The sequence below is a fragment of the Artemia franciscana genome, chromosome 20 (genome assembly GCF_032884065.1).
Source record: "Artemia franciscana chromosome 20, ASM3288406v1, whole genome shotgun sequence".
NCBI classification, from domain to species: domain Eukaryota; kingdom Metazoa; phylum Arthropoda; class Branchiopoda; order Anostraca; family Artemiidae; genus Artemia; species Artemia franciscana.
The window spans coordinates 37,222,950-37,236,993 of NC_088882.1; the positions used below are offsets into that span (position 1 = coordinate 37,222,950).

The 14,044-nt window shown below is 33.6% G+C and overlaps 1 protein-coding gene across 1 annotated transcript in view; it reads left to right on the top strand.

Annotated features, from left to right (window-relative positions):
• LOC136040205 (uncharacterized) overlaps positions 1 to 14,044 on the top strand; it is a 63,175-nt gene that overhangs the window by 15,780 nt on the left and 33,351 nt on the right. The window contains exons 2-3 of the mRNA XM_065724363.1: positions 186 to 440; positions 7,366 to 7,488. Of these exons, the coding sequence (XP_065580435.1) occupies positions 186 to 440; positions 7,366 to 7,488 (378 nt within the window). The remainder of the gene's footprint in view (positions 1 to 185; positions 441 to 7,365; positions 7,489 to 14,044) is intronic.

Below are 14,044 nucleotides of genomic sequence, written 5' to 3' on the forward strand. Positions count from 1 at the left end.
TATAGATTTCTATAATATATAGATTTTAGAATTCTATATTATTCTATGTTTTTAGAATTCTATATTATAGAATTTTAGAATTCTATATTATTCTATATTTTTATATATAGATTTTAGAATTATAGATTTATATATAGATTTTATATATATAGATTTTAGAATTCTATATTATTCTATATTTTTAGAATCAGCTTGTTGAACAAGTTTGGTGTAAAAAAGAGGAAGCCAAATTTGACTATATCTGTGGAGTTCCATACACTGCTCTACCTCTGGCTTCTGTTCTCTCAGTTCAACATAATGTGCCAATGCTGTTGAAAAGAAAAGAAGCAAAGGATTATGGGACAAAAAAGATGGTTGAAGGCATTTTTCAGCCAGGAAATAAATGCCTAGTTGTTGAAGATGTGATTACCAGTGGGAATAGTGTATTAGAAACAGTTAAGGTGAGGTATGCTTTTTCATTTAACTTGATCTAATGTGATTTGTTCTTGAATCCATATTATTATGCTTATATTGATTGAGTGAAAATTGACTTTTTATTCTTTTTGTCAGTTTTGGTCTCAAAATTCCTTCATGTTCTTCAAGTGTATCAAGTTTGTCTTTTTGCAAAGCAGGTTCACTCAAATTGGTAGGAACATTTTTCACAACTACTGCATAAGGAGGTTTATCATTATAAGAATTGGGGGCAGCAAGGGAGGGTGGCTGAGTGTGAAGTATGTTATCATAAAAACTGTTACAACTGCACTGAAGAGTTACAAAAAATCCTGACCCATCAAAATGGTTCCAAACATGCTTTATTCTTCTTTGAAAAGTACTGTTTTAAAATTTATGGGCATAAGTGTCCAAAATAATTGCTATCTGACTAATTTCGAAAGTTTGCTAAAAGTAAATTGCTATGTGCATGCATGGTAAATGTATTAAGAATATCAAATTTAGCTTGAGTGTTGCCAAAAGTTCACCCAATTCTAATACTGCTTCTCATTCATCTTAAAACACTGGCTCCAATTCCCAGCAAGTTTAAGTTTACCTACTCCTCATGTGTTACCTCTACATGATTTTAATTAACTGCAAACCCCTTAACCTCAGAATTCCAGCGGAAAGAAGCCCATAAAGCTCCATAATTAAACCATGAACCTGAACCATGAAAATAAATAAGCGAAACTAAATGTGTGCTGTCTAAGATCATTATTTGATGTAAAATTGGTACTTGTCAACTAATCATTTAAAGTGTCAGAATGAAATTTAATGCTTATAAAGTAATCCTTTAGAAATAAAAAAAGTCAACATGCTTCTAGTTTGTGAGATTATCAACTCACTAAGTGTGTTGAAACGGTGTTGTTTTTCTCTTAAATATAAAAATATCCTATACCCTATATGGAATTTACCATTCTGTATTTAATTATCCTAAAATATCATATAGTTAATCAAAGTTATAACTTGCAAAAACCCAAGTTTATGTAAATAGCTAATTCTACTTTTTGAATTCCTGAAAAATTAATTTTTTTATATTTTCTTGAGTTATATTTCTAATGCAAAAATCTGTTTTGGATTAGACAGTCATTGATTTATTTGCTTTATTGGAATTGATGTTTTTTTGACAAGTTGAAATTAGTCACATTTATAAGAATTCACCTCCAGGATGGTTATAAATGTCGTGAATTTTGCATCTATCCTATCGCTGTTCCAAGTTGAGACATACAGATAGTATGTACAAAAGCTTAGTTTTTTATGCACAGACTATGTATTATCATGAAGTATTGAAAATCCTATATTTTAAAATCTAGAATTTGGCAAAAATTAATCTATTGCACTGCCAAATAAACACCTTATGACGTTAAATATAAGCGTTTTATGCAGAATCCATACAAGTGATTTCCGTTTCAGTTGCCTGCACAGAATCTTATTTTTTGGAACAACCAATAATCTGTAAGTTTCTTCTCGTAAATGGTACTTTGTTTTTTCTGAAAATTGTCATACTACCATTTTTTTTGTGTGTGAAAAAAACGTTCTTAATAGGTGATGATTTAATCCGTTTCCCTCTACCTGCCACCTTAATATTTTTTATAAATTATTTTTTGACTGAAATCAGAGACACATGAAGGCTAAAACTCTTGAGAACAATTTGAAAGAGTTTTGAACACTAATTTTGTGCAGATTAGGTAATGACCTTTCTGCTCCTAACACAACATTCTATTTCTATTTGTATTTCCAGTAAAGTACTTGTAGTAGTTTTGTATCATCTTACGAATAACAATCAACTAACTTGCATCAATTTTATGGATATATGTTGCATAGACTAAGAAATAACAGTTTTGTTTTTAAGCTTCAATTCTGCTACTTTCATTCTTCAGAAAAATTACCTTTCTTTTCGTTTTATTAGCAGTTCTGTAAAGTTTTAGTAAGGGTGCAGTGAAGATTTATCTATAATATTAGAGATGCTTCTTTATCTATAGATCTTCAAATTCTGCAATTTTTTGAGAGCATAGGCTACAATTTTACATTGCCTAAAAAAAACTTTCAAGTTCGATTATTTCTGTCGATGCAATCATAAATAAAGACAACAGGCGTACACGGCTCAAACTCTTGAAGAGGGAGGGGGTGTATCTGAGACTTTCAGGAGAGGGTGCCTGTTTGTCTTGGGTTTTTCCATGGTTGAGAAAATATGAATACTTTCATGCAGGTATGAATGAAACATAGTGCAACACGGTGCAGAATTAGGTATAGTAGAAAGCATTCTTATTACAAAAACGTTAAATAAAAGAAAATTATTTCGTTAATAGCAGCTTTCTGTTGTGAAACATAATTCATTTTTTTTCAATTTTGGCTCAAAGCTCACCACAGTAATAGCCTACATTTAGGTTTTGCATTATGACTAAACCATTAATTATTCAGTATGTGTTGAGCCAACACAATTTTAACGAAGTAATTGAAACAACAGTCACAATCTTTTTAAATACACTCAACCCAATTGTCAAAATTCTGTGGGGGGGGGGCAAAGTTGGAGCCATTTTTTCCAAATCAAGTGAAAATGACAGTGAAAACTGAAAAATTAGTCATATGCCATAAAGGCGAAAATATGTTCTCTGGATACCTAAATTATGCAGGCCTATCTTAATTTTGACAAGGTTCTTTTCAGAAACTAAATTTTTCTTCTGGTGGGAGGGGGGGGGAACTTCATTCGGGACGGGGCAGTCCCCCTTCCCATAGCAAATTACACCCTCTGCTCCGACTAGTATTATTAGAAAAGGTTTTTGCATCATCTAACATCCAAATATTCTTTAGACTCAGCTTAAAAGGTTGCCACTAACTTTGGCTCAATGATTACCATAGTAACTGTATATAAAGCTGTTCAAAGGAGTTGGAGGCAACTGCCCTGGGCTCTGTTGCGGGGAGGGTTTCCCACTTCGATCAGTTTTTTATTTTGATTCGGCTTTTTTTTACTTATATTGAGCCGGGAGGAGGCACTGTAATCAATTTTTCCCCTGGTGCCACCAACCCTAGCAACTATATATGTACGTGTTCGAGGAAAAGTACAATTTTTGAGCGAAAAATCGAGATTACACGAAAAGGCGCATATAGCTGTAGGAATTTGAGTTAAGACTGAAGTGAGGATTTTCTCTTTGTGAATGGGTATTTTAAAAGATGTAGTTTCAATTACTCCACCCTGTTTTGTCTCATGACTGTGGGATATACAGGAGAGGCTAAAAATTTTCTGACTTTGCTATTTTCATTATTTTTCTGTTAAGCTTTATCCTTCCCTGGATCCATATCCTTGTGTGGCTCAGCTCTAAAAAAAAGAAAAAAAAGTTTTATGTTTTTTTTTTTTTTTTTTACTTTAATTATATGTTCTAAATTTTAATAAAGAAAAATAGAAAAATCTCTACAAGCAGGACTAATAATAACACTCAATACTGAGTAAAACAGGAATATATTATAAAAGGAAGGGATAAGAAATTATTCGCCAAATCATGTTTGAAATGCTAAAATAATGTTGATTTACTTTCCAATAACTTTCATCTGTGTAAGTCTAGAAAACCCCCTAGAGAGAAGGAAAATGTCGAGAATACAATTCTTACTTTATAGTATGCAGAATAATCATAGTTAACATATTTTCCATGCATATATCTTTTATCCTCACTTCTTTCAGAGCTTTCCACTTTTTCTACTAACTTTCTTGATTTTCTCGATTAGGCTTTGCTCAGTTTTGAAACTTGTATTGAAACCACCACCATCTACAGAGTTTGTTTACCCTACTATAGAAATCCCAGCGGCGTCAACACAAAATAATACGCCATCTATATATTTACTTATAAAGGCTACTAAAATAAAAGCAATGACATTAACACACAATTAAGAATACATGTTATAAAAATTTTACCTTCGTTGAAACTATTATGATATAGCAGTTTCGCAGTCAGATGAAATCACACAAATAAAGATGATTAATTTTTGATCAGATATTATGAAGGTGAATTTTGATTAAAGGTGATTATTCAAAAATGATTGATTATGATAAAATGGTGAAATATGATTTGATTTGACCTTTGGCTTGTGCCAAGTGAACTTTCACATGGCTGAGATCAGGCTTGTACAGCTCAACCGCATGAAGTTATAAATGGTGTAATCTTGCAACTTTCTTTGGGATTAAAGTCTACTCTTTTTACAAAATTATCTAGGATTTTCATTTTATCTTCTGGAGCTGTGAACTCCATGCCATCATTTTTGAGGAGAATAGGAATTTTTGGGAGATTTCTTTTGGCCTGTATAAATTTTGAAATTTCGCCATATATCTTTTATATTTATATTATTTGAAAATTTTTCTTCAATTAATTTTTTCCATCCTACTCTTGTTTCGATTATACTTTGAAACTCAATCAGTTTTGAAACTTGTACTGAAAACAGCACCATCTACAGAATTTGTTTACGCCACTATAGAAATCCCAGTGGCGTCAACACAAAATAATACGCCATCTATATATTTGCTTATAAAGACTATTAAAGTAAAGGCAGTGGCATTAACACACAATTAAGAATACATGTTGTGAAAATTTTACCTTCGTTGATACTATGATGATATAGCAATTTCGTAGTCAAATGAAATCACAAAAATAAAGATTAATTTTATTTTTAATCAGATATGATTAAGACGAATTTTGATTAAAGGTGATTAGTTTTTGATTAAAATTGCTCCATGCTCAGCCGCATGAAGCAATAAATGGTGTAATCTTGCAACTGTCTTCGGGAATAAAGTCTACCAATAAAACTCGACTAGATAACCTGCCCTGTGTTCATCTAATCTCCTACTTTTGTGGATCGCTTCGCACAATTGGACGCCATAGACTTTGTTTTTTTTTTGTGTGAGCACCAGTAACAGAGTCCACCAAATTTAAGAACTAATCCACTGTAAGGTATTGACTGTAAACTCACTGTGTCACTGTAAATTTATTCACTGTAAGCCTTGATCATTTAAGGTATTATGCGCTCTCTAGCAATCCGACATAATTGTGGTGCTGGGGATAATCCATTTGCATATAATATCAAGCAGTGTGTGTGCTGAGTGATCTGAAACAGCAATAATAAAGAATTTTCCTGAGTCCCTCTTGATGCCCCCAAAAACCCATTGCCCATCAATGAAACCTCTGTGATATTTTCTTTTCCGATTTTGGCTTCTTCGATTTGTACGATTATTCCAGGACCACCCAATCTGGTGCTTCCCAACAAACTCTAAACACACAACTTTGCCAATCAGTGATAGTCCGTTTAGCAATGCCAATTTTGTCTATCATAAAATCTTGTATACTGCATCCTCTAAATATATTTTAAAAAATCAGCATTATTTTTATTTTCTATTTTAAAGAAAGTCTGGAGTTGTGGTACCAAGTCCTTACGCGAATAGATTGTTGATAATTGTATTTTTTTTTGATAACTCGAAAATTTTGACGCTCAGTTCTTGTTTTATTGACGGCGGAGCAAACATTTAGACGCATCAAAATAGCACTCATTTTTGCAATCTGGGCAAAAAACTTTATTGGGAAGAACATGATGGTTAATTTAAAATTGCTGAATGTCCTACTCAGGAGGATGTAAAACTCTAAAAGACATAAATTTTATGTCACACACACAACACAAGTTTTTCACCAACTGATTCAAATTTTATTTAATGCTTTTCTCTTTGTTCAGTGTTTAATTTCGCTTAATTACGACTTAATGATTTTTTACTGCTTTTCTCTTAACGTGTGGTATGAGAAATATTTCTATATGGCGTTTCATTTAACGAAAAATGCTAGAAACTTGGAATTTAACAGAAATGGCGCTATCTATAAACAAATGTAACAAATTTTATAGATTGTGCTAGTTTAACTATGAGTTTCAAAACTGAAGATATGCTGATATAATGCATACAAAATTTCAGAAATTTTGGTAAAAAAAAGAACTTGAAAACACTAAAAGAAGTAAAGACAAAGTTTAGTACATGTAAAATGTATTAACTATTCTGCATATTATGAAGTAAGATGTGTTCCTAACATGTTTCCTTCTCTCCAGGTAAGGTAAGTAAAAAAGGAGCGATCTGAGTCGCTCCTTTTTTTCAGTTCGTTGATTTTTTAGAAGGCCCTTTAGAATTTCTGAAGAATGAAAAAGGGCATATTTAATCATTAGAATTATTAAGTCCTTCAGTGGGGAACTTTCATTATTTCAATAGTTGCTATAGAAAATCCTATTGTCTATTTTTCAATTAAATTCCGGTCAATCTTTTAGACAATTCCAAAACACCTCGTTTTACATAAAATATCCTTCTAAGGCTATATGCAAACTGGTTGATTGAATTAACGGTAAAAGAAAGAACTTTGGCGGTTTCAAGTGGACTGGATTAATTGTCTCTGCGGAAATTGAACAGGTTTATTGATGAAGCACAAAGTACAAACGAAATATTGATATTTCATGGCCTATCTCAAATAAACCACCCCCTATCTTTTATCGTGACTTTTTTATTTAACATACATAATATATATTTGAGGCATAATATACTTTCTGTTAGGGAACCAAGGCATTCTGTTTCTTTTCAACAATAGCCAACAAGGCCGGTCTTCTCAAACGCTTTCTTGACAAAGAAAGTGATAGCTCCATTGTACTTATTTAGTTCTTTAATATTGGGTGATAGATCTAATTTTTGCATTAGCATTCAACAGTAAAGTGTTGAAACGCCACTTAAACTTGTCATTATGTCAGGTCAGAGAGATGTTTGTCAAGAGAGATGTCAGATTGTCAATAGGGATGTTTGCCTACTTTGTCAATATCTTATATATCATCCATCACTACATTGACTGTAATTTTAAGTTCCCATGTCTCATGTTTTTGTTTCTTTTTCAGCTACTTCGAGATCTCGGATTGGAAGTTGAAGACGTTATACTGGTGCTAGATCGGGAGCAAGGAGGGATTGACAATTTGTTGAATCACGGAGTTAGACCCCACGTGCTAACGTCTGCATCCGAGGTGTGATGCTCTTTGTTGTTTTTTAATAAGAAAGGATTTTTGTCTTTGTAGTGACATGCAGAGAGCCAGGAAATAACCCAATGCAACGTTTAACTACCCGGTACCCGATAGTAATAGAAATAACACAAAATATAAAAGCGAAATAATGAAATAAGAAAATAGGGAATATTAAAACGGCGGTATGTTTACCTAATGTGTCAAATTTACCCTCTTCTGTCATGACTAAGCTTTACAAGACTCTTGAGTTTTTTTTAGAGAAGGAGAGGGATATTTACCTATTGTACTAGGATCTGAAAGGGGACTTAAGGAAATCCCAGCTGCTTGAGTTCTTTCGAAAAAGTAGAAAAAGAAGGTTTATGATTGTAATGGGTTGTATATCTAGGAATATCCACTCAGTCAAGTCACATATAAAAGGGTAATTTTATATGTTTCCCATAGATTTTTTTTTTATTTCTGTTATTTTTGAAAGCCTTAAATAAATAGGCTAAATACTTAGAGTTATTTTGTAAGAAAGCTTTCCAATTTTTGTCACTAATCTTATCCAAAACTACCAGCTTTTGTGGTCAAAACCTATGTTTTTATCTCAAGGATAAGTAAGGGGGGTTGTAAAATCTACGGTAACTGCACAATTGAATCTATCTCTGGCATATCTTAGTGGATCCCATAGAGTAATTCCGATTTTTACCCTTAAGGTCTATTTAAAGGACGTCTCCTCCCAGAAAGCTTGGAAATTTCTGGTTCAAAAATGTATTTTTGGAACATCTAAACTCACCTCCCGGAAACCTCTTCTGATCTCTCCAAATCTCTTGGGTGAGGCTAGAAGCTTTTCCAAGGGAGGCAAAATTACTCTCTTCTATCCTGACTAAGCTTTACACTGAATCTGGAGTATTTTTGCGAGAAGGGGGGGATGGTTGTCACCTAATTCTACCCAATAAATATGTCCACAGCACTATTGAAATATCGCATCTATGTATATTTTTGAGCTGATGTCTGAATTCCCCAACCCCCCTTTACGTGAAAAATTCGTCCTTCCCCTTGCGGAAAGTTTTCCCCGGACAATTTCTCTCTGTAGACAATTACCCCCAAAAGATTCCCCCCACATGTAAAATTGAGCTGTCAAAGGTGAAGTAGCACAAGTAAAAAGAATGAAGAAAAAGGATTTTGTGATATAATTTTGTTTATATTCCAAAATATAGGCATAATACATGGCTCTCTCCATCTTAAATTTTCTCAGTTCCGAGATGGAGTTTGACTCAATGCTTTTGAAATTAAATTTAAAAGACATCCTGAAAGGTATTTCAGACGGGAAATTCTTCTTATATTAGCTTAGTGGACCTGTTCTCGATCGCAAGGAATGAACTGGTATCATGTACCAAATATGTAGGTCGCAGGTGAAATCCGCGGGAAGTAGCTGGCACTTCTTACTTAGCCCCACGAATACCCTTCCTCGTTGAGTATCCCTTACTACGAGTTGTACTCGTACTGTACCCGTACTTCTTATTCCCGTTTCGACCTATTATCTCTGTGCATTTCCACCACTGGGCAACCCTTCTAAAGTTGCCACGCATTTCTAAAAAATTTATATACTCAGTCATTCCTGAGGGACACCGTTTTGACGATCCATGTACACATAACTTGTTATGATGTAGTTCAAAACTCGCCTCAGTATTCCCTGAGAGACTCATCTTAGTGCCCTTCGTATTTTGGGAATGTAGAAGTCAAACATGCACACCTCTTCTCAATAATGAATACTACATGTAAATAATGAACAAATAGCATAACTTGCAGCCCCTCACTGAGGCCTGGGGGGGGTTGACATCCGCAAACACATATTTATTGTGCCTTTCAATAATGCTGAAAAACTTTTGTCTCAAAACTTTGTTTTGATTGTTTGTTTTGGAAAATGATGGGAAAATGATTTTCTAATTCTATCGAAAATTCTCAAATTTTTTTTCTTTAATCTTTATCTTACCCTTCTCTGATAACCCAACCACTGAGACTACGAACAAAAACAACAGTAATAGGCATGTTAAATACAGTACGGTATTTTACACCATATTTAGCTATGTTTTGAATAAACTTGAAAAATAATTCAACCTCCAAAACTGAAAAGCATAGCAGTAATAACTACGGAAAAACAAATACTATAGAATGTTTTTCACCATATTCTATCCATATTTTGAATTGAGGTAGAATATTCATAGTAATTCCATCCCCAGAAACACAAAAAAAATTAAAAGAAACAAAATACGAAAATAGATCCTAGGTTATTCTTTCACCGTATTTTATCGTATTTTACCGTATTCTAGGATATTCTACATCGTATATTCTGCTTCTATTTCGAATGTAGTTAAAATATTCAATCAATCAATCAATCAATTTATTAATACTAAAAGAAAAACTATTACAAAAGTAAAGCGGTTATTAGGCCCAAGAAGCTTTGCTTGTAATGGACCAATATATTTGAAATAAATTCCAAAATATTCTTTTTATTTGTCATACTTTCCCTTTGGCTGCTTAATTGTGCATGTACAGGGGAATTTCTCGCGATGGTGGGGGGGTATGCCTAGAGTTCTTTGAGCTTAGCAAATGCCTTCATTAAAAATCAAGTTTTGATTTTTAATGACAATCTGATCGTTTCGATTTAAATAAATTAATACTTTCATCTAGTCTGTGCTAAGATAATTTTCGATATGGACATGTGCAATGTTTTACAATGCTTATTTTTAGAACTTTGAACTGGAAACTTTTGAGTGTTGACACTTTGGAACATTGAGTCCGAATTTTCTGTGGGATGAGGGGATACTTGTAGAGCCCACTTAAATTAGCAAAGATCTTAATTAAAAATCAAGTTCTGGTTTTCATTGACAGCCCTATTGTGGTTTTGGTTTTAATAAATTAGTAGTTTCGTCAGTAAGTGTCAAGATAATTTTTGATGAGTGACATAAGCAATGATTTGTATTCATAATTTTGAAACCAAAAATTTCGACTGCTGATACCTCCTCTCCTCTTTCTCTCTCTCTCTCTCTCTCTCTCTCTCTCCTTTTTTTTCCTGACTGTGGAATCAAGTTAAAGCTGTTGGGTTTATTTTTAAAGGACTTCGAATTTGTACCGGGAAAGACAAAATATTTTTGTCGGATTCTCACAAGTAAGTGTTGGCTACGATCCTTTTTTTTTTCTTTTTTCTTTTTTTATATGTCTTCCGATGACTTCTGCTAATTAAAAAAGAAATAAATGAAACTGTACTAGCATGGAAATTAAACTTCTTAGAACTCTATTATTTTGATTTATCGAGACTCTTCGAACATTTTTGTAGTGGTGATATCCAAGTTTTATACCGCTTCTCGATCTACAAGAAATAATTCCGAAAAGATATTTTGGAAATTTGAAATTCCATTTTTAAAATAAAATTTGAAATAGTTCTAAGAACATTTTTGAAATAAAATAGTTCCAAAGATCAAAAAACTTCTAAATACCTATATTCTTCTCTACAAACAAGAGTTTGGCTACTTCCTGTTCTCCTAACGGTAAAAGCATAAGGCCTACTGCGTATTTGGTCTTTTACTTAAATGAATTATATTACAAATATTTTCGTTTGTACTTATTACAACATTGAAAATAAAATGAAAATTGCAGTTAAAGCAGACCAGGATTTACACTAGGCCCAGAATGTTTAAGACAAATATAGTTTCACTACAAACAAGAGTCTTAATAGTGCCCCCTTCCTTACCTGTAAAAGTCTAAAGTCTTCTCCATCATTGGCGCTTCGCTGCAAATGAATTATATTATAATATTTTCTTTTCCAAGTATTACAGCGTTGAAAATGAAAACAAAAATTACAATGAAATAAAATCTTGAATTGATTTTCTTTCAACAATTGATATTAATATATATATCAAATACTCAGTTTGACTTTATCTGTACTTTTTAAGACTGTTCAAAACACATTTAATTTCTTTTGGAAACACGTGTCTTTCCAAGACACAAGAAACGAACAAAAATTTATACAAAGAGAAATTTGGGTTTCGCCTCCTTCTCTCACTGTAAGTGTCTAAAACCTACTGCGTCATTGGCGCTTTACTGAAAACTATATGTGTTTTGAATAGTCTTTGAAAAGTACAAATAAAATCAAACTGAATGCCTGATATATAATCCTATTAATTATTGAAAGATCATCAGCTCCAGATTTTACTTCGCTATAGTTTTATTTTCACTTTCAATGCTGCAATAATTGGAAAAGAAAATATGTGTTATATGATTCGTTTTCAATGAAGCACCAATGACGTAGTAGGCTCTAGACTACTATAGTTTAGTATAGTTTTAGCCCTTTAGGCTTTTTTATAGTTAGGGAAGGAGACAGTATCTAAACCCTTGTTTGTAGTGAAGCTATATTTGTCTTGAACAGTCATGGAAAGAAACAATAAAATTAAACTGATTATTTGATATATATTGATATTCATTGCTGAAAGCTCATCAGTCCAAATTTAATTTTACTGTAATTTCTATGTTTATTTTCAATGTTGTAATAATTACAAAAGAAAATATTTGTAATATAATTCGGTTTCAGTAAAGCGCCAATGACGCAGTAGGTTTTAGACTTTTACAGTGAGAGAAGGAGACAAAACCCAAACTCTTCTTTATAGATTTTGGTTCGTTTCAGACTTGATTTGTGTATTCAACTTAAGTTTCACTCGTTTTGAGATTTATTTACTCATTTATATTATTACGTTTTGTATGTTTGTTTGCTATGATTGTTTATTTAGTTGTGTTGCGAGAGCAACACTTTTGGTTTTGTCGTGTTATTTTTTTTTTCTTAGCACCCCGATTTTAGCTTATTCCTAGAAAGTGGTAAGGGTCTAACCTCTGCGGTTTTTACGGAAAGTGTGGACCTTAGGCCGGATTGATGAACATGACTTTGCATTTTGGAAACCTTCGTAGAACTCGTGCCTGGGGCCAAAAATCTATTGTTTCTATCCATTTCTGTTCGTGATTTCAGCTGAGTTTATCATTCGGTTTTTCGCACTTGGGATTGCGGTAGAGAAATGGTATCAGGTGTGCCTCTTAAACTTTAAAAGTTGTCTCATTGCTAAAGAAATTGGAGTTTATCCTTTGCTCCTGTCTAAGTGATGACGTTAGAATCTTGGCCTACGGCAAAAAAGTTAACTTTTGAACTAAGACAGTTAGATTTTTTTTTTCTTTTTTTACGGCAGTCGATAGCTCTTGTTGAGCTGATCAAAGTGTGTCATTCGTCCTTTTTTGGCAGAAATATTCCTTCACGAGATATACCAGTTTGAAAGTTTAAAGGGGTTGACAACTTCAGTAGTAAAGTACACACTGAAACCAAAAATAGGCCGATACCAATTGTGAGACATATAGGGTAGTTTTAAGCAACAGTCGGCTGTTAGCTCATAATCATATTTGGCGATGAGGGGTTCGCAACTTTTGCTAGATGGTGTACCTATTATTTATTTCCGGTGTATTTGATGGTAAGGCCAATTTGGTTCTGGTGGTAAGACATGTAGGGGACTTGTAAGTAATAATCGGCTTTTAGGCTACAATGTTCTTCAGCGATGAGGGATTTGCAACTTTTGCTAGTTGCAATGAGGGGTCTGCGAGTTGCCAACTTTTGCGAGTTGGTGTACCTAGTTTTTGTTTTAAGATCCTTATAGATTAATAACTTCAGCGTTTAATCGAAGTGAGGAAACAAAACCAAAGTGTTTCTCTCGCAACACTTTACTCGGCGAAGCCGAGCATAGGTTGCCGCAACACCTCACGGACGTTGCCCATGCAACGTAGATCAACACATATAAAGCTTGGATCCAAAACTGGAGTAAGATTTTAGACTTTAGAGAGACTTTAGAGAGAGGAGGGTCCTTAGACCTTGTCCTAGTTGTGTTTTTTGGGTTTCTGGTCACAATGCGATCTCTGGAGGGGATGGTACAGTTCTTCTTATCTGAGCACCTGCCAAATGCAGTAGCCAGGTTTCAATGAAATCTGTTGGTAAATAAGAGCTAATGTCTTGAGTATACTCTTTTGGGATCAGAACTCGATCTTGTCTCTGTTTTAGGGCGAACAACAGGGCTCTCTTTTTACTATTTACCAGGAGGCTCTTTTTACTATTTACCAAGAGGGCTCTTTTTATTATTTACCAGAAGATTTACCTGTAGGCTCTTTTTACTATTTACCAGGAAGCTCTTTTTACTATTTACCAAGAGGTCTCTCTTTTTACTATTTGCCAGGAGATTTACCAGGAGGCTCTTTTTACTATTTACCAGGAGGACTCTCTTTTTATTATTTACCAAAGTAACCAAAGTATGCTCTTTGGGGATCAGAACTCGATCTTGTCTCTATTTCAGGATGAACATCAGTGCTCTCTTTTTACTATTTACCAGGAGAATTTGCCGGTTCTGAACCAAATCTAGTTAGAGTAGGATTTATTGCGTTTTTCTGCCTTTTTAGGGCCAGAGACGGATTCGATTTTTATTGGGGTAACAGGAATTCGGACCCTATATCCTTGCCTTTAAGACATCTTCCAAAAGGATTCGTCAGCTGTTAT